At 41.0% G+C, this 21452-nt stretch overlaps 1 protein-coding gene across 1 annotated transcript in view; it reads left to right on the forward strand.

Annotated features, from left to right (window-relative positions):
* Positions 1 to 429: 429 nt before the first annotated feature.
* LOC106090479 (octopamine receptor) overlaps positions 430 to 21452 on the forward strand; it is a 41998-nt gene continuing 20975 nt past the window's right edge. The window contains exons 1-2 of the mRNA XM_059363532.1: positions 430 to 1675; positions 19660 to 19762. Coding sequence (XP_059219515.1) covers positions 805 to 1675; positions 19660 to 19762 — 974 coding nt within the window. The 5' untranslated portion in view covers positions 430 to 804. The remainder of the gene's footprint in view (positions 1676 to 19659; positions 19763 to 21452) is intronic.

Here is a 21452-nt window from a genome sequence, read left to right on the forward strand (position 1 = left end):
CAATGTTTAAAATATTCAGATCATTTTGAAAATATTAAGGGCTTACATAACGTTTTCCCTTGCATTTCTTCACAGTTGCTCTTTTAGTTGCAACAAACTTTCTCACTGTTACTTTCGTTGTTGGCCATTCACCAGCCAATGAGGGCATCAGACATTTCTTTCCGATGTCTTTCTGGCAACTGAATGTAATTCGAGGGCTTAACTCTTACGTGACTTCCGTTTTAATCAAGCGATTAAAAATTAAACGCACTTTCTTTATTATCCTTCTGAATTGGGTGTATGGTTGTGGGAGAACGGTTTAATGTGTGTGTAAGCGCGTATGCGTGTGAATCATTTGGCATGCAAGGTGTGGTAACAAGCCTTCTTCATTCATTTTAATAACTTTATCATCTCTTTAAACTTTTTTTTTTTTTGTTTTCCAGGCCAACATACTTTCAAACTTCCTCTGCCGCATATGGTGTAAGACTCAAAGGCTTGCCAAGAGCCAAGCTGGCATAAAAAAAAACCAATAAACTCCATAAACTGTTCAACATTATAAGCGTATTAAACAAGGCCAATGAAAGTCAACGATAGTGGAAAGTGCACATATAAATATCGCAGGAGGAGAAGAGTGCCATAAAAAGTCAAGGAGAAAAAGAATAAGGATTAACTATCTTCAGCCGCAGCTGTTGCCGTTGCCGATACTTCTTCTCCCATAATAAGAAAATCAACTGAAGCCAAAAAAAAAAAAGAAAAACGGAGCAACATAAAAGCAAAACAAAATCAAGGCAAAATTAAGAAGGACGCTATCGAGCAATAAAAGCAATGCAAAATGTAATCTTCAATGAAAATGCATCCCACAAGATTATGGATGATAATGTCGTAACTTATTACCCAGAGGTTAAGCAGCCGAGGAAAAGTTCAGCAAGCGTAGAGGCCCATGCCACATGTCATCGAATGCTGGTCAAGCATAATAGCAATCTCATCATCGCTGGCAATACTAATTGCCATAATACGAACTTTAAGAGCCGCACAGCCTCGCAAAAGTACTCACATTTGTTGATACGTGCCATAACAGCAGCGGCCACTGTTGCCACCAGTGTTGCTGTGGCAGCTGCCACAACTACAACCACCACCTCTGCTTCTTCCACAGTCTCATCGCCCACATTTCCATCAGCCACGGACAACTTGTCCGGCATGTCATCGATGTTGGCCCAAGAGCGACTTAAGTTTGTGTACGAAAATTCAATTGCAACCCAAACATTGGATGAGAGCATCATTAATAACACCCTGATATTTGGTTCATCATATATGGGTTCCTTATCTTCGGCAGCCACATCGTATACTTTGCTAAATGACTCTTGGGTTAATGGCTCATCTGCATTATTCACCTCCTCGTCTGCTTCTCCATCACCCACATCGATAATTGAGGGCGTTAATTTCACATCGACTGCGGGATCCGATGATTGGTCCCACTTCAATGATCTCATTTTGTCGTGGCAAGGTGTCTGCCTGATTGCCGTTTTCTGTGTCTTAATTGTGATCACCATCATTGGCAATACGTTGGTCATAATGGCCGTTATAACGACGCGGCGCCTTAAAACGGTAACCAATTGTTTTGTCATGAGTCTGGCCGTGGCGGATTTTCTGGTGGGCATATTTGTGATGCCACCAGCAGTGGCTGTCCATTTGATAGGTAAGTTAACATTTTTTTTTTCAACAACATATTCAGACTTACCAGAAAATTAGAAAAAAAGACTAATAGGAGAAATCTTATGCGCCTTTTTCAAATAATTTTTTGCAATCTCAGAAAAACTTAAATTTTCCCATTCAGCGGAGATAAGAAGGACGGACAGAATATAAGCAAATTTTAAAATTAGTGCGATCAATGGGACTAAAGGGTCCCACGGACAAAAGAAAGGATGGACCAATGGAAGGACGGACTAAAGGAAGGACAGACCAGTTAAGCAAAAAAAAAAAAAAAAAACAAGGACTAACTAAAGGACGGATGGAACGGAAAACATATGAAAAGATATACAGACGGGCAATAGGCGTACGTTATGGAATATCTGTAAGGTCAGAATTTCATTCCCATTTGGCGGAGATAAGAAGGTCGGGCATAATGAATTGGCCAAATTTAAAGCTAAGGCGATGTCTTTGGTTGCGCGAGAAAATAGTGAGCTGATGAAAGGCAGACCCAATGGGCAGAACGAAGGACTGAAGGACATGTTTTCAAAAAGACGGACTTTCGAAAGGACGAACTTACGAAAGTACCGACATACGGAAAGACAAACTGAGTGATGGATGAAATGACGGAGTAAAGAAAAGACGCAAGAACTAAAAGAAGGAGGGATGGAAGAAAAAACGGATGAAAAAACGGACAAAAGGCGTACGTTATGAAATATCTCAAAAGAAAGAATTTCATTCCCATTCAGCCGAGATAAAAAGGTCAGGCATAGTAAATTGGCCAAATTTAAAACCACAGCGATATCTTTAGTTACGCGACGTATGAAAGGAGAGTTAATGGGCAGACAGAGGAACTGACGGACAGACATTCAAAGAGACGGACTTACGAAATCAGGAACTTACGAACTAACGAAAGGACGAACATACGAAAAGACCGACTTACGGAAGGACAAACGGAATGACGAATGAACTGACGATAGGAAGGTCGGGCTTAAAGAAGGACACACCAAAGTATATACGGACTATTGGAACGACGGACGGTATAAAAAACGGACGACAGATTGACAGACGAATAGATCGAAGGACGGCAGAAGGACGGATGAAGGGACAAATGGAACAATGGACTGAAAGAAGGGCGGAAGAATGGACTGAAGGAAGGACAGACGAAAGTGTGGAGAACAGACTAAATACGGATGGAAGAACCGATAGCAGAATGGACTGAATGCGGACGGAAATACAAACGGACGAAGAACAATAAAGGATCATGCGGAAAAGTGACGAATTAAAAAAAAAACAAGTAAGAGCGTGCTAAGATCGGCTGGGCCGCATCTTATATACTCTCCGCCATGGATCGCATTTGTCAGGTTCTTTGCGCGGTATCTCTTTTTTTGGCAAAAAAAGAATAATGAAAACAAGTAAAAGCGTGCTAAGTTCGGCCGGGCCGAATCTTATATACCCTCCACCATGGATCGCATTTGTCGAGTTCTTTTCCCGGCATCTCTTATTAGGCAAAAAAGGATATAAGAAAAGAGTTGCTCTGCTATTAAAACGATATCAAGATATGGTCCGGTTCGGACCACAATTAAATTATATGTTGGAGACCTGTGTAAAATTTCAGCCAATTCGTATAAGAATTGCGCCCATTGGGGCTCACGAAGTAAAATAGAGAGAACGATTTATATGGGATCTGTATCGGGCTATAGACCGATTCAGACCATAATAAACACGTTTGTTGATGGTCATGAGAGGATCCGTCGTACAAAATTTCAGGCATATCGGATAATAATTGCGACCTCTAGGGGTCAAGAAGTCAAGATCCCAGATCGGTTTATATGGCAGCTATATCAGGTTATAAACCGATTTGAACCTTATTTGACACAGTTGTTGAAAGTAAAAATAAAATACGTCATGCAAAATTTCAGCCAAATCGGATAGGAATTGCGCCCTCTAAAAGCTCAAGAAGTCAAATCCCCAGATCTGTTTATATGACAGCTATATCAGGTTATGGACCGATTTCAACCATACTTGGCACAGATGTTGGATATCATAACGAAACACGTCGTGCGAAATTCCATTCCATTCGGATAAGAATTGCGCCCTCTAGAGGCTCAAGAAGTCAAGACCCAAGATCGGTTTATATGGCAGCTATATCAGGTTATGAACCGATTTGAACCATACTTAGCACAGTTGTTGGATATAATAACAAAACACGTTGTGCAAAATTTCATTCTGATCGGATAAGAATTGCGCACGCTAGTGGCTCAAGAAATCAAGACCCAAGATCGGTTTATATGGCAGCTATATCAAAACATAGACCGATATGGCCCATTTACAATACCAACCGACCTACACTAATAAGAAGTATTTGTGCAAAATTTCAAGCGGCTAGCTTTACTCCTTCGGAAGTTAGCGTGCTTTCGACAGACAGACGGACAGACGGACGGACATGGCTACATCGACATAAAATGTCACGACGATCAAGAATATATATACTTTATGGGGTCTCAGACGAATATTTCGAGTAGTTACAAACAGAATGACGAAATTAGTATACCCCCATCTTATGGTGAAGGGTATAAAAATGCTATTGGAGATATATCAAGTTGTAGTCCGATTCGGAACATAAGTAAATTGAATGTTGAAGACCATAGTATTGGGTTGCCCAAAAATTAATTGCGGATTTTTTAAAAGAAAGTAAATGCATTTTTAATAAAACTTAGAATGAACTTTAATCAAATATACTTTTTTTACACTTTTTTTCTAAAGCAAGCTAAAAGTAACAGCTGATAACTGACAGAAGAAAGAATGCAATTACAGAGTCACAAGCTGTGAAAAAATTTGTCAACGCCGACTATATGAAAAATCCGCAATTACTTTTTGGGCAACCCAATAGATTTATATGAAGCTCACACAAACACTTCTTCACTTCTAGCACCTTTGCAAGCGCATTTAACAACCGATCTACTCCAAAATTTGAGCAACCTTTATCAAAGCGGTGTAGGTTAGCAAGATGCCAGTTATGCACTTCTTAAGCTTTTATTTACTTGTTTAAATGTAAACTTTTTCCTTTATAACAATCCTACACTTGAATCATAGGAATTCCCTAAGAGTAAAACAAGAAATAGCATTGCCAAAAGTTTAACAATCCAATTTAGAGTTTGCATTGCCAGCTGAGTTGCTCGCGACTTGGCTTCAAAGAGAAACAAAAAAGAGTTAAAAAGTCCCTCAGACAGATGTAACAATAGACAAATTGAAAAGTAACTTCCCGCGAGCTGTCTTGTAGTTTGTTATGCAGGGGGCGTTTGAATATTTGCCCAAAACAATAAAAAGTGCACACACTTGGCATTGCATTACCGAATAACACTTCTGCTTTGACGAAATACCAAGTGAAAAATTCTTAAAGCAAAACTTTCAGATCTTTTTTTGTTTCCTCATTCTCTACGTAAACAAGACGTTAAAATAACTTGCTGTTTGAAAATGAAAACAATTCTCGTGAATAAACAAGACTGTTAAAGCACCCACCCCCCAAAAAAAAGAAACCAAAAGAAAGCAAGAAAAACGATGTTACTTTCGAGCCATTTCCCCATAGATTTTATTTTTATGATCATATTTAATAAGTGTGGGGGCTAACTGCTTTTTAAGGGCCTAGAAAATGTAAGGTTTTTTGCGTTTTCAAAGGTGGAGCAGAATGTGAACAAAATGGTAAAAACACAAATAAACGCCCACCAAATATTTGTTTTTCACGGCACATGTCTGTACCCTCATGGGACATAGAAAATATGGTCTTACATCAATTTATGGAAAATTGAGGCAATTTGCTATAAAGATTACAAAAATATTTTCAAAAGAATTTGAGTGCTTGGCTGAACTTTGATTTGCCAAGCAAACGCAGCAAATTTACTTGGTTTCTTAAGAAACTGTTGTATGAAATGTACGACAATAAACCATAGAGATTTGCATGGCAATAACATAAGAGGCAGGCAACTGAACTCATCACTAGGAAAGCAATTTGAATGTCAATGGGAAATATGTTTTTGTTTTCAAAGGCAGAAGGTTCGTTAAATGAGATTCTAAGGTCACAATTCGCACCAGTTCTTCCTTCTTAGACATAGCAACAAGTTATGAATAAGGGTTCTTTTTCAAATGAAATTCCCATAATTGAAGTTTATATTACTTTAGATGTGGCCATTGCGTCGTATACGTGATGCTGGTGGCCTGTGTCTATCATACGCCACCATGAACTTTAAGCATTGAAGTTGTGCGAAACTAGACTACAAAACAACGAACCGGCTGACAAACGATGCGGAAAGAAAACACCGACAGGCGAACATAGCCAAGGATCCTTCCTTCAAGCATTTCGTGAGGGCGTTGCAGATAAATAAGTTATGAACGGACTTAGTAGTTAAATTCCGTAAGCTTGATTTTGGACCTATGGTTTTTTTTGGGCAAATTGTCTTAAAATTCGTGGCAGATTTCGATTTTGTGGATTTTGTTTGGCCCATACAAATTGGCTCACCCTAGTATAGAGTGACAAACAAAACTAATCATTTACAACCCCAGCCGATCTTCACTAATAGAAAGTATTTGTGAAAAGTATCATGCGCTAAGCTTTACTTCTTTGAAAGATAACGTTGGACGTTGATGAGCTGTCTGGACGGACGATAGGCCATTGACTTGGCATATACTACAGCGCAACCAAGCTGACATTATTCAACACAAGGGGGAAGTTTCGCTTTTACTGGAGGAGCTGCTCTGGATGGGGCACAGCTGCCATTCTCTACTGAGGCCTAGTACTTGGACATAATTCTTGACTAGAAACTAAACTGGAGAAGAATCGTCGAGTAAAGAAGGAAATGTTGATTGAATGCGCTCTGCTCCTGTTACAACTCGATTATTAAGAGTTGTGGGCTTTAGCTGGGTACGGTTCACTTGATTTCAGATATAGTTCTGGGGGGTTTCACCTACATAAGTCTATCCTATCCTATATTATACGCAATTCGCAGTGAGATCGAGAAGGCACAGGATACCGCAACGGTGCTAGTCTCTGGGCTAAGTAAAGGTTCCCCTAGAGAGGGGCAGAATGCTCTTCACAATCTTAGGCCTTTATATCTATATGTTGGATGTGTCGCAACAAAGACAGCCCTCAGAATAAAGGGCTTCTGTTTTTATACCCACCACCGAAGGATGGGGGTATATTCATTTTGTCATTCCGTTTGCAACACATCGAAATATCCATTTCCGACCCTATAAAGTATATATATTCTTGATCAGCGTAAAAATCTAAGACGATCTAGACATGTCCGTCCGTCTGTCTGTTGAAATCACGCTACAGTCTTTAAAAATAGAGATATCGAGCTGAAACTTTGCACAGATTCTTTTTTTGTCCATAAGCAGGTTAAGTTCACAGATGGGCTATATCGGACTATATCTTGATATAGCCCCCATATAGACCGATCCGCCGATTTAGGGTCTTAGGATTTTAAAAGCCAGATTTATTATCCGAATTTGCTGAAATTTGGGACAGTGAGTTGTGTTACGCCCTTCGACATCCTCCGTCAATTTGGCTCAGATCGGTTCAGATTTGGATATAGCTGTCATATAGACCGATCCTTCGATTTAGGGTCTAAGGCCCATAAAAGCCACATTTATTATCCGATTTCGCTGAAATTTGGGACAGTGAGTTGTGTTAGGCCCTTCGACATCCTTCGTCAATTTGGCCTAGATCGGTCCAGATTTGGATATAGCTGCCATATAGACCGATCAGCAGATTTAGGGTCTTAGGGCCATAAAAGCCACATTTAGTATCCGATTTTGCTTAAATTTGGGACAGTGAGTTGTGTTAGGCCCTCCAATATCCTTCATCAATTTGGCTCAGATCGGTTCAGATTTGGATATAGCTGCCATATTGACCGATTTCCTGATTTAAGGTTTTTGGTCCATAAAATGCTCATTTATTGTCCGATGTCGCCGAAATTTGGGACAGTGAGTTTAGTTAAGCCCCTTTGACATACTTCTGCAATATCGCACAGATCGGTTCAGATTTGGATATAGCTGCCATATAGACCGATATCTAGGTTTTAGGTTTTGGGGCCATAAAAAATGCATTTATTGTCCGATGTCGCTGAAATTTGAGACAGTGAGTTTAGTTAGGCTCTTCGACGTCCTTCTTCAATTTTGCCCAGATCGGTCCAGATTTGAAAATAGCTGCCATATAGACCGATATCTCGATTTAAAGTTTTGGGCCCATAAAAGAGCCCATTTTTGTCCGATTTCGCTGAAATTTGGGACAGTGCTTTGTGTTAGGCTCTTCGACATGCCATGTAGACCGATATCTCGATTAAAAAGGCGCATTTATAATCCGATTTCACTGAAATTTGATACAGTGACTTATGTTAGGCTTTTCGACATCCGTGTCGTATATGGTTCAGATCGCTTTCTTTTTAGTTATAGCTTCTGTACTTATTAGTATTTGGTCCAAATCGGAACATATTTTGATATAACTGATATGGGACATAAGGTATGAAATTTTCACCGAATTATGATGATAGATGGTTTATATATATACCCGAGGCGGTGGGTATCCAAAGTTCGGCCCGGCCGAACTTAACGCCTTTTTACTTGTTTTTTTTTTTTCATGTAAGCAACACCCAGGGGATTTTCCTTATATATGCGTTAAGGTATACTCTGTTCATTCTACCCCACTCGGAAATGGCCAACAAATCGTGGAGGAGCGTCTCATCCTTTGGCGCCTCCTGTCCACAATTTCTTGAGGACTGGGTCAATGGTCGAATGAATATGAATGACATAGACTACTGTCTACGGCAAATTAGTAGTCTGGATTCGAAGTCTGACCCAATAGACAGTCGATGCAAATAAGAAGAAGGTAAGGGGAAAGGACATAGCCTTGTGGCATACCTGCGGTCAAAGTATATTATTCCGATGAGAACCCGACTACAACAACACGTACATTGTGATCTCTGAGAAAGCTCTATATAAATCAAAAGTGCAGCGTGCCAGACCCTAACAAATGCCTTGGAGATATCTAAAGCTGCGATCTTACTCTTACCAAACTGGTGGATAGAGCAAATCAAGCGTTCCGACAGAAATGCCATTAGTTCTCCCCTGGATCGATTTCTGCGGAACCCAAACTGTCTATCGCTTAGAATGCCATTGGACTCTAAGTATCTCATAAGATGGTGGTTTACCATACCCTCCATAACCTTGGGGAGCGCGGAGCATATCGCAATTGGCCGGTAATTTGCAAGGTTGTTAGCATCACCTTTTTTGAGGATGGGGCTGACTCTAGCACGGTAAGCTAGTTTAAACGAGCAGTCATCAAAGAACACTTGCAAAGTGTTCATAGCCTGTGCCGTATCCCGGACCATCATGGGATGGCGTAGAAAAAAGCCCAATGGCTCGCCAAGAAAGGATCGCTGATTAGGGTATATCGTACTTTGAAACCGGTGAGTCCTTCCGTGTGCAAGTTTCTTTTAAGGTTGGGCGAATTCTGCAATCACCACGAATGATTTCTCCAAAAATTTAAATTGTGACCGGGAAAAGGCTTCTCGGCATCTAAACCAAATGCTCGTATGATGTACACAATGTAAATTTTCCCATAAACATTCCATTAAGAAATATAGGCAATCCTCAAACAGATTAACATTTTAATGTCAAAGATAAGGGACTCCCTTTTATAGCCAAGTCCGAACGGCGTGCCGCATGGCTGCCATACCATTTTAAATGCTATAGTACCTCACAAATGTCGCCAGCATTAGGAGGGGAAAACCACTATTGAAAAAAATTTTTTTTTCTCGCTTGGACCTATGCGTTTAGCGTCAAAGGCGAACATACTAACCAATAAAATAGGATAATAACCTTATACACGGTGGTGGGTATCCAAAGTTCGGGCTGGACTAACTTAATGCTTCTTTTCTTTTCATAGGTTGGGGTATAATAATAGCGTCATTCCGTTTGTAACCGATCGAAAAATTGATCTGAGACCCAACAAAGTATATATCTTCTTGATGTATTGGCATTCTTAGTCGATTTTGCCATTTCCGCCCGTCCGTCCGTCTGTCCAAAGCATGCTATCTTACGAAGAAGTAAAGCTAGGCTCTTGAAGCTTTGCATAAATTCTACTTATTAGTGTAGATCGGTTGGGATTGTAAATGGGCCATATCGGACCTTGTTTTGATATAACTTTCATATAAAGCCTCTAGAGTACACAAATAGTATCCGACTTGGCTGCAATTTTGAACGAAGTGCTTTGTTTTGACTTCCAACAACTGTAGCAAGTATGCTCAGAATCGGTTAATAAACTGATGTTGCTGCCATGTAAATCGATCTCGGATCTTGACTTCTTCAGCCTCTAGAGTGCTCAATTTTTATCCGATTTCGCTAAAACTTTGCTTTGTTTTGACTTTCAACCAATATGCCAAGTATGGTCTAAATCGGTTGATAACCTGATATAGGTTAGGTTAGATTGAAAAGAGGGTGCAGACAATTATCCGCCCCATGCCACTATGGATATACACCTAAGCCAGTAATCGGCTTGTTGTGCGGTCTGTATACAAAAATATAACCCCGAAAAAAGAAAATCTGGGTTAGGAATTCCGTGCTACTTACAAAAGCTTTAATTGTTTCTCATGCCACTCCCCTAAGTTGGTTCATGTCTGGTATAGTCTCCCCACTTAAGTGCCAGTATCTATTAGATGCGAAAGCCGGACAATGACAAAGGAAATGCTCCAACCTCTCATCATCTTCCCCACATGCCTTACACATGCTATCACTTGTCGCACCAATTTTGCATAAGTGAGCTCGTCGTCCTATGTGTCCTGTTATGACACCGAAAGATACACCGACCTCCTTCTTACTTCTTTTCAGTAATAACTGGGTCTTCTCACGATCTGCAGCCCCCATAGGATTTTCGACGTCCTACCGATCGTTTCGCTGTTCCACTGGGTTTAAAGCGCATTCGTCAGCTTCAGGTTAAGCAAGTTTATTGACGGCAGTCTTCTGGCCTTCACCGCCAAATCGTCTGCCCCTTTACTCCGCATTACTCCGTTATGGCCCGGCACGCAAAAGCCGTCCAACCCACCGTTTCGTTGTTCCACTGGATTGCATGCGCATTCGTCGCCCACGCCCTTATTTCGGTCTGCGTCGACCCGAAAGGCTTTGAGTTAACCAAGTTTATTGACGGCAGTCCTCTGGACTTCACTGCCAAATCATCTGCCCTTTTACTCCCCCTTACTCCGTTATAGCCCGGCACCCAAGCGATGCAGATCATGCCATCTTCCGAGAAGGCGTTAATTTCCTTCTTACGCTGTTATTGTCCATATGGCAATTTTACTGTCGGTAAATGTATTCACACTCGGCGTCCTCGCGTGAACACTACACCACCTTAAGCATTCCTTGATCGCCCGGATCACCGCCTCCACGACAGCATTATGGTCAGGCAGTCCAAAACAGTTCTCAGTTCCTGGGTTCTCAATGTAAACCCCCAGGCCCACTCTGTCCTCTAGCTTTGATCCATCCATGTAACATGATCTTCCAGATGGCAATGCTAGGGTTCCATCAATCTAAGACTGTGCCGCGGGCAGCAGTGCCTCGCACTCAACTTCAAGTTTCATCTCAGGTTCCCGATCGGAAACCTCTTCCCTTCCTTCCAGGTTTCCTATGGTCGCCTTGATTATACCGCAATGGTATGAGCTGCTCCCATCCTCAATCCATTCTCACACTTCATATGTATGTCATTGAGACGGATGTCTAGAAGAAAGCCCACTAGGGCACTGGAGAACATGTTCCCTGAGTCTGTTGTATGGTCCTTATGTTGCACTTTTTCTCCCTAGCGGTCCACCAAACTACTGAAGCATAAGTAAATATTGGTCTAACCACGCGCCTGTAGAGCCAGTGGACTATCCTAGGATTCGGGCCCCATTTAGAGCCTACGGCCCGTCTACATAGTGCCAACATCTGTGAGCCTTCTTAATACCCTTCTGAATGTGACACTTCCAATTCAGTTTTCTGTCCATGATCAGACCTTGACCTTGTCAGATATCGAAATCGTCTTATTGAGGAAACGTGGTGCGTTAAATTGGCCCACCTTGGTCTTCCTCGTCAACAGGCAGATTTCAGTCTTCACTGGGTTAATATTGAGACCTCTGGGTCTAGCCCAGTCATATGCTATATGCAAGACCTTTTCGGCCCTTCTGCAAAGCTGGTTCGGATCTTTATTTCCAAGAAGTATTATAACATCGTCTGCGTAGCATACGGGTTCAAACCCCTCCTCAGTCAGCATCCTCAAAGAAGTATTTCACCATAAATTCCGTAATTATAAACCTTCGATCAACATCATTATTTCAAGATTCCGGTGCCTTCGTGAGTCCCGTCGCATCCTGTGGCAAATGGATTTTCATCTACAGCCTCAACTTGCCTCCTTTGTCTCTGCTGTCACTCCCATGACGTCTGCTGTGATATAGCTCCCATAAAAACCGACCTTCCTATTTCTCTTCTTGAGGCCCAATAGCATGCAATTGTTATCTGATTTGGCTGAAATTTTGCACAATGACTTGTTGTTTGACCTCCAATATCCAAACAAATTATAGCCCGAATCTGTCTATAACTTGATATAGCCTCAATAGCATCGCAATTATTATCCGTTATCCTTTGTTTGCCTATAAAGTGCTACCGGGCAAAGAATTTGACGATTTCGACCCAAGGTGGAGGGTATATAAGATTCGACCCAGTCAAAATTATCTTTTTTTTTGCTCGTTAAATCTTTTGTGCTTAAAATTTTAACATATTTCACTCCTTTCAAAAAATGCCCTTTAATTTTCTTTTTCTGGACATCCTTCTCTTTCTTCATTAATTCTGAGAGTCGTTCCACAGCTGCACACGATGACACTAAAATAATTGCTCTTGGTGAATTAAGAAATCTCAATTTAAAGTGATTAACTCAAGCAGAATTGTTTCGAAAGTCATTTGTATTTCAAAGTTTTAGGAACTTATTAAAATAAGATGAAATACAGTGAGTAATTATGGCAATAGATTTAAGTAAACGAAAAACAAGAAAAGAAAGCAAAAGAGAAATGGAATTCTATGATAGCAAATCACTACAAATTTAATTAACATGTAGTAGGAAATTAATTTCTACAAAATATGTCAATTGTCAGCCCCATTTTCAGCCCTCATTTCAGTCAGGCGTTGCTCAAAATACTGAACTTGGCGTTAGAGTGGGAAAATTTTTTAAACGACAAAGCAGTTATCAAAATCGTATTTTACGACGAAGAATCCTTTAAGAATCCTTCAAATATTTCGAAGTTCTATTTTGATTTAAGTCCCATGGTTTCTTAGAAAATTTCTCAGAATTCGTTTCAGATTTCAATTTCGATAACCGATTGATTAGGGTTTAATTGGTCTAAGTAAATTGACCTAATCGACTTGGCATATATGAAGTCAAGACTTCCCGGGAGATACACTGGTTTCTTCGGAAAACGGGGAAAACTATAAGGCTGCGTTGCATTTCCGCTAACTTGTTTGGCCATTGTAGCGTCTTACCTAACCTAACCTAAAAACTGTACTGCGTTTCCTGAAGCCTATTAGTTTTTAACGTTGGTTAAAAACTAAATACTAATAGGCTTCGCTGCAGCTCGAGCCATCAGTGTGGGAAATGAGACCACTAACGAGTTAGCTTGAAATCAATGACAAATTAATTTTTTTGTTTTTGGCGTTTGCTGAGATAGACCAGTAGTCGTCCAGAATTTAGCTTTAAGGACCCACTAGGGAAATTGAGCCACTCGGTCGGGTAGATTTCATCAGTATTCGGACGGGTCGGAATTGTTAAGCTATTTAAACGTTAAGGATTCGGTTAGTATTCGGATGGTTTGGGATTCGGTTGATCTTTGGCAATGGGCTTATTCGGGGAGCTTACCGCTGCTTTGGCCGGAAAAATATGAGCAGAGTTAAGGGCGAGGGGTATATTATATAGTGTGGATGCGAATGGATCGCGTTAGGATGCAAACGAATCAGAGTTTGGATGCGAATGAGTTGCAATAGTATGCCAACAAGTTAGGGTTAGGATTCGGACGAGAATCATTGGGTGCAAACGAATCAGCTTTAGGATGAGAACGAGTCGCTTTACGATGCGAACAAGTCGGCGTACGGTTGCAGACGAGTCACATAAGGATTTGAACGCATCAGCGAATAGCGTTTGGATTCGAACAAATCACAGTTGCGGATGCGGACGAGTTTCGTTGGGATGCATACGAGTAGCGCAAGGATGCAAGCAAGCCCGCGTTAGGATGTGGACAAGACGAGTTAGGATGGCGCATTAGGATTTGAACGAATCATCGTTGGGATGCGAACGAGTCTGGTTAATACAAAACAAACAAGTCAGCGTTAGGATTCTGACAAGCGTTCGGGTGCTAACGAATCAGCGTTAAGATGCGAACTAGTCGCGTTAGGAAGCGAACAAGTTAGCGTTAAATGTGGACGAGTCGCATTAGGTTGCGAAAAAGTCCGCTTTAGGATTCGGACGAGTCACGTTGGAGTTCAAACGAGTCTTGTTAGGATGCGAGCAAGCCAGCGTTAGGATATGGACAAGTCGAATTGGGATGGCGGTAAAGCTTTTGGCTAGTATTCAGTTTGTTTGGCATTCGGCTGTCTTCTGGCAAACGGCTTATTCGGCGAGCTAAGATTTGGATTATGTGAGATCTCACCGCTGCTTTGGATGAAGTCTAGAAAGATAAGAGCAGAGTAAGGTGAGATGGATGTGTATTGTAGTGTGGATGCGAACGGACCGTTTAATAACAAATCCAGTTCAAGCTTGTGTGTCAGTGAACTAAATGCCCATTCTCACGGTTAAGGATTTTGCAAATATTCGGTTATTTGGTATTCGACAGTCTTTCCAGCATTGGGCTTATTCAGCGAGCTTAGATTTAGTTTATGCGATATCTCACCGCTGCTTTGGATGGAGTCCAGAAACATAAGAGCAGAGTTAAGTGACATAATTGTGTAATGTAGTATGGATGCGAACGGACCGTGTTAAGATTCGAACGAATCATCGTTAGGATGCGAACAAGTCCCGTCAAGATTCATACAAATCGCATTAGGATGCGAACGAATCAGCGCTAGGGTGCGAACGAGTCGCGTCAAGATGCGAACAAATCTGCGTTATTTGTGCTACCAACGGATCTGTTAGTTAGTATGCGAACGGATCCTGTTAATCGGTGATTAAATCCTTAGCGCTTCGAGGTTTTGTGCCTGCGGACCATGCCACACGCCTTACTATGCTGTATAATCAATTACTTACCTGATGTGAAAGATGTGATATTAAATAGCAATTGGTAAATAAACCATGTGAGAATTCTATTCAACGTGACTCTATGAAATTTACGTTGAGTAACAACATCCAATTCAAGCACTTGTGTCAGTGAACTAAATGCCCATTCTCACTTAAGTGCCTAGACCCTTTGTAATGGTTTGTATGGTGTGATTCATCACCTGCGCTCATTACCAGTGTCAACGTATCTTTGTATGGGATGTTTGTAAGGCTGACCCATGAGTGCTTATGTAAATAAACGTGTATGGCATGCTGGTTGGTTGCGACTATCGTATGTCTGCTTGAAAAAATATATGTATGAATGGTTGTGTGGCCCATGCGGGCATATATTTGGATTGACGCACAACTACAACTGTACAGTGGATAGTGACATAAGGGTAGCACAGTGGTGTGAGTTGTCTTAAACTGTCATTTAAATTGAACTATATTAGAAAAGAAATTAATTCCGTCGTACTAAAATGCAAAATATTCGTGGATGACTATCAAAGCACAGTAAACGAACAAAAGTATTATGTACCTATTCAAAATTGGCTCTTTACACCATGCTAGGGAATCTGTGAGCATAAAAACAAGTGAAGCGATCAATTTTATGAAAATAACTCCTTGAAATCGTACACCTTGAATATTGTTGTTACATGGAGCGTATGATAAACATTAGCGAATCACGCAACGTATACGCCATAGTAACCACAAGTACTTGTTCGGCAGGCCCATTGTTTTTATACCCATCACCGAAGGATGGGGGTTTTTCATTTTGTCATTCCGTTTGCAACACATCGAAATATTCATTTCCGACCCTATAAAGTACATATATTCTTGATCAGGGTAAAAATCTAAGACCATCTGTCCGTCCGTCTGTCCACCTGTCTGTTGAAATCACGCTATAGTCTTTAAAAATACAGCTATTGAGCTGAAACTTTGCACAGATTCTTTTTTTGTCCATAAGCAGGTTAAGTTCGAAGATATGCTATATCGGCCTATATCTGTATATAGCCCCCATATAGACCGATCCTCCGATTTAGGGTCTTAAGCCCATAAAAGCCACATATATAATCTGGTTTCGCTGAAATTTGGGATAGTAAGTAGTGTGGGGCCACTCGACATCCTTCTTTAATTTGGCTCATATCGGTCCAGATTTGGATATAGCTTCCATATAGACCGATCCGCCGATTTAGGGTCTTAGGCCCATAAAACCCACATTTATTATCTGATTTTGCTGAAATTTCGTACAATGAGTTGTGTTAGGGCCTTCGGCTTCCTGTTTTAATTTGGCCCAGATCGGTTCAGATTTGTTTATAGCTGCCATATAGACCGATCCTCCGATTTAGGGTCTTAGGCCCATAGCCACATTTATTATCCGATTTTGCTGAAATTTGGGACATTGAGTTGTCTGAGGCACTTCGATATCTTTCTTCAATTTGGCGCTGATCGGTTCAGATTTGGATATAGCTGCCATATAGACCGATTTCTCGATTTAAGGCTTTGGGCCCATAAAAGGCGCATTCATTGTCCGATGTCGCCGAAATTTGGGACAGTGAGTTGTGTTAAGCTGCACAGATCGGTCCAGATTTGGATATAGCTGCCACATAGACCGATATCTCGGTTTTAAGTTTTGGGGCCATAAAAGGCGCATTTATTGTCCAATGTCGCTGAAATTTGAGACAGTGACTTTAGTTAGGTTCTTCGACGTAGTCCTTCAATTTGGCGCAGATCGGTCCAGATTTGAATACAGCTGCCATATAGACCGATCTCTCGATTTAAAGTTTTGGACCCATAAAAGGCGCATTTACTGTCCGATTTTTCTGCAAATTGGTCCAAATAGGTTCGGATTTGGATATAGCTGCCATGTAGACCGATATCTCGATTTAAAGTCTTGACCCAAATCGGTTTAGATTTGAATATAGCTGCCATGCAGACCGATATCTCGATTTAAAGTCTTGACCCCATAAAAGGCTCATTTACAATCCGATTTCACTGAAATTTGACACAGTGACTTATGTAAGGCTTTTCGACATCCGTGTCGTATATGGTTCAAATCGGTTTATTTTTAGATTTAGCTACTGTAATTATTAGTATTTGGTCCAAATCGGAACATATTTTGATATAACTGCTATGGGACATAAGGTATGAAATTTTAACCGAATTTTGATGAAAGCTGGTTTACATATATACCCGGTGGTGGGTATCCAAAGTTCGGCCCGGCCGAACTTAACGCCTTTTTACTCATTTTTAATTTTTTGTTTTGGGTAGGCGATTGCCCTCCGACACATCCTTTTATTTGAATACAATATATTCTCGTTCGTCCTACATTGTCATGTAGGACGAACGAGTTGGTTTGGTGTTGGTTTTACTGAGAGTGTCGATTCCCCCGCACCACCGTAGCGCAGAGGTTAGCATGTCCACCTATGACGGCTGAACACCTGGGTTCGAATCCTGGCGAGACCATCAGAAAAAATTTTCAGCGGTGGTTTTTCCCTCCAAATGCTGGCAACATTTGTGAGGAACTACGCCATGTAAAACTTCTCTCCAAAGAGGTATCGCACTGCGGCACGCCGTTCGGACCCGTCTATATAAAGGAGGCCCCTTATCATTGAGCTTAAACTTGAATCGGACTGCACTCATGGATAGGTGAGAATTATGCCCCTGTTCCTTAGTGGGATGTTCATGGAAAAAATTTGCATTTGCATTTTGTCGGTTCCTCCGACGCCAAGACTCAAAATACAATTTATTTGAGTCCTTTAATGTCGACGATGGACTGCTGGACGTGAACCGGATATTTGAATCCTCATATCATCATTAGATTCGAAGTCTACTGTCATAGACTTTTCGTTTAATTTCCATATTATCCCGATCCAACTACACGTCTGATTGAAGCGCATTAGGTGGATGGACCGGTCCCAGACTCTGTCCCAAATGTGTGAATCAGATTCGTAGTCATACCCATTTTGTGACGTTGGACATTTTGCCAGAAAAAATTTTCAGCTGTGGTTTTCTTCTCCTAATGCTGGCAACATTTGTGAGGTACTATGCCATGTAAAACTTCTCTCCAAAGAGGTGTCACACAGCGGTACGCCGTTCGAACTCGGCTATAAAAAGGAGGCCCCTTAGCATTGAGCTTAAACTTGAATAGGACTGAACTCACTGGTGTGTAAGAAGTTTGCCCCTGTTCCTTAGTGAAATGTTCATGGCAAAATTTGCATTTGCAGATATCATTGTAGGAGGCCACCGTAGCGCAGAGGTTTGCATTTTCGCCTATGATGCTGAACGCTAGCCATCAAATTCTGGCGAGACCATCAAAAAATTTTTCAACTGTGGTTTTCCCCTTCTAATGCTGGCAACATTTGTGAGGTACTATGCCATGCAAAAACTTCTCTACAAAGAGGTGTCGCACAGCGGCACGCCGTTCGAACTCGGCTATAAAAAGGAGGCCCCTTAGCATTGAGCTTAATCTTGAGTTGGACTACACTCATTGGTGTGTAAGAAGTTTGCCCCTTTTTCTTAGTGGAATGTTCATGGCAAAATTTGCATTTGCAGATAGGCCACCAGGAGGAGGAGGCCACCTTAGCTCAGAGGTTAGCATGTCCTTCTATGATGCTGAACGCTAGGGTTCAAATTCTGGCAAGACCATCAAAAAAATGTTCAGCTGTGGTTTTCCCCTTCTAATGCTGGCAACATTTGTAAGGTAAAAACATGCAAAAACTTCTCTCCAAAGAGGTATCTCACTGCAGCACGTCGTTTGTTAAGCTCCCGCATCATTGAGCTTAAACTTGAATCTCATTGCAATCATTGATATGTGAGAAGTTGGCATCTGTTCCTCAGAGGAATGTTCATGGAGAAAATTTGCAATTTTGTAGTTATTTTGCACTTGGTTGATTGGTCAGGATTAAATGCTCCTTAGTGTGCCCATCACTGAGGTAAAATAACATTAAAGTCAGCTTGTAATGATAGACATTACACTAATCGCTACTCCGTATAAGAGCTTAAATTCGGTTAGATTAAAAACTTTAGGTTTTTCAAAACATAATGATGAGTTCATTATATACTCATCCCAAGGTAGGCGATGTAAAAACTTCGTTTTGCGTTATATTTAGTTTACCTTAATTATCCAATACCAATTGGATTTTATTTGACTTCCCTCATAAACATTTCCTTTTTGGGGTCAAAGTGCTTTATGGCTTTGTCCTTTGAAGTTTTTGTTTTCATAAGCATTTGAATTGTTTTCCATTGCCTTGGATATGGGATGAAATGGAAATTTCTTGTTTTTGGCAAAAAAAAAAAAGAAAACAGCAACGCAATTGCCTCAACTACCACAATAATATGGCTTCCAGATTACCAACTACTCATAACTACATCAAAGGACTTAACCATACATAAAAACAAACACTTTATGGGCCAGCTGATTTCTTTTGTTTACAAAAGAAATCTCATTATACAAATAAATGAGGGAAAAGTCACATTTGGAAGCTATAGAGGTTTTGTAATTTGCCAAGGACAAACGCACTGAGTTAGTCATTCATTCAGTGAGGCGTGTCATAACTTTATATTTGAGTATTTAGTATGTCCTTTGGCTGTGTAGCAGCCACTCAAGCATAAGAAGATGAATATAATTTTAATCGTTTTTCTTTATTCTGTTTCCTGTTTGTTTTCTGTTTTAGGTTCTTGGAAACTGGGATGGATTTTATGCGATATTTGGATATCATTGGATGTTCTTTTGTGTACAGCCTCTATACTAAGTTTATGTGCCATCAGTGTGGATCGGTAAGTAAAAAAAGAACGAATAAAATATTGACAGAGGACTTTTAAAGTTAGACAAGACCTTAGCTTAAGTTTTATTTACTTAAGCCTGTTTAAGGTAGGGATGAAGAAAAATCCTAGAATAAGTAAAGGCAGAGGAACAATATTGCTTCACGACTAGTTTGTGACGGTGGTAGGAAGAAAAGTTTTTTTCAAGGATATATCCATTTGCATTGCCTATTTGCCAACATTTGTCTGTCCATCAATCAATGGCAAGTAAAATGTAGAAAGTATCAAATCTCAAATATATTTTATTGGGTAGAATGCGAAACTCCTATCAATATTTGGAGTCAAGTTCCAGGGGCCGCTTCACCCTGGCCGCTTTTTTAAAATACCCCCCAATAATAAATGTAAGCCAATCGGTACAATATGGGACTGAAATTTAAGGTATTTGAGAAAAACAAGAGCGTGCAAAGTTCGGCCGGGCCTAAACTTATATACCCTCTACCATGGATCGCATTTGACGAGTTCTACGCGCGGTATTTCCTTTTAGGCAAACAAATCTCGACGTTAATAAATCTCCGGACCCGAACGGTATATCAACACTTGTCCTTTGTAAGTGTTCTTCGATGCTTGCTCATCCACTACGCAACATTTTCAACCTTGCTTACCGTGCGGGTAATTTCCCAGCGCGTTGGAAGGTTGCGAACGTTCAGCCCATCAGCCCTCAAGAAAGGTGGGGCGAACAACCCTGCGAATTACCGGCCAATTGCGATATGCCCCGCGCTCTCCAAGGTTATGGAGAGTATGTTTAACCATCATCTTGTGAGATACTAAGAGTCCAATGGCCTTCTTAGCGACAGACAGTATGGGTTCCGCAGAAATCGCTCTACGGGAGACCTAATGGCATTTTTGTCGGAACGATGGAGTCGCTCTATCCCCCAGTTTGGTGAGAGTAAGGCCGTGGCTCAGGATATCTCCAAGGCATTTGGTAGGGTCTGGCACGGTGCACTTTTATCAAAGCTTGTCGCTTTTGATGGTAAAATCTTCGTTCGATTTATATCAAACTTTCTCAGAGATCGCGCTATACGAGTTGTTGTAGATGGGCTGTAGAAGGCTCTGTCCTTTCCCTTCGAATCCAGTCTACTCATTTGCCAATGACAGTAGTTTGTGTCATTCATATTCATTCGACCATAGGCCCAGTCCTCAAGAAATTGTGGACAGGAGGCGCATTATGGATGAGACGCTCTCCCAGGATTTGTTGGCCATTTCCGAGTGGGGTAGAATGAACAGAGTAGACTTTAACGCACAGAGGACGCAGTACTGTTTCTTGTCTCACAAGCAATTCACTGACCCACTACAATCGTCGATATCTATCGACGGTATAGATATTGAGCTGTCAGATGCTCTTGATGTTCTGGCCATGAAGATACAATGTAATGTCCGTTGGTCAAAACACGTATTCGAAGTGTCGAAAGAAGCATTCAAGTGTTTGGGCTTTCTTAAGAGGTGTAGGAAATATTTCACCTTTTCTGATCTTCTCAATATCTATACAACCTACATCAGGCCGAGGATGGAATATAACTCTCATATATGGGCAGGAGCTCCAAAATCATCCTTGGAGCTTCTTGACCAGGTTCAACGGAGAGCGATGGTGTTGATTGGGGACAGTAGGGTATCCAACTCTATTGCTTCCCTGGAACATCGTCGGAAT

Source organism: Stomoxys calcitrans, chromosome 2, assembly GCF_963082655.1.
Source record: "Stomoxys calcitrans chromosome 2, idStoCalc2.1, whole genome shotgun sequence".
Taxonomy (NCBI): Eukaryota; Metazoa; Arthropoda; class Insecta; order Diptera; family Muscidae; genus Stomoxys; species Stomoxys calcitrans.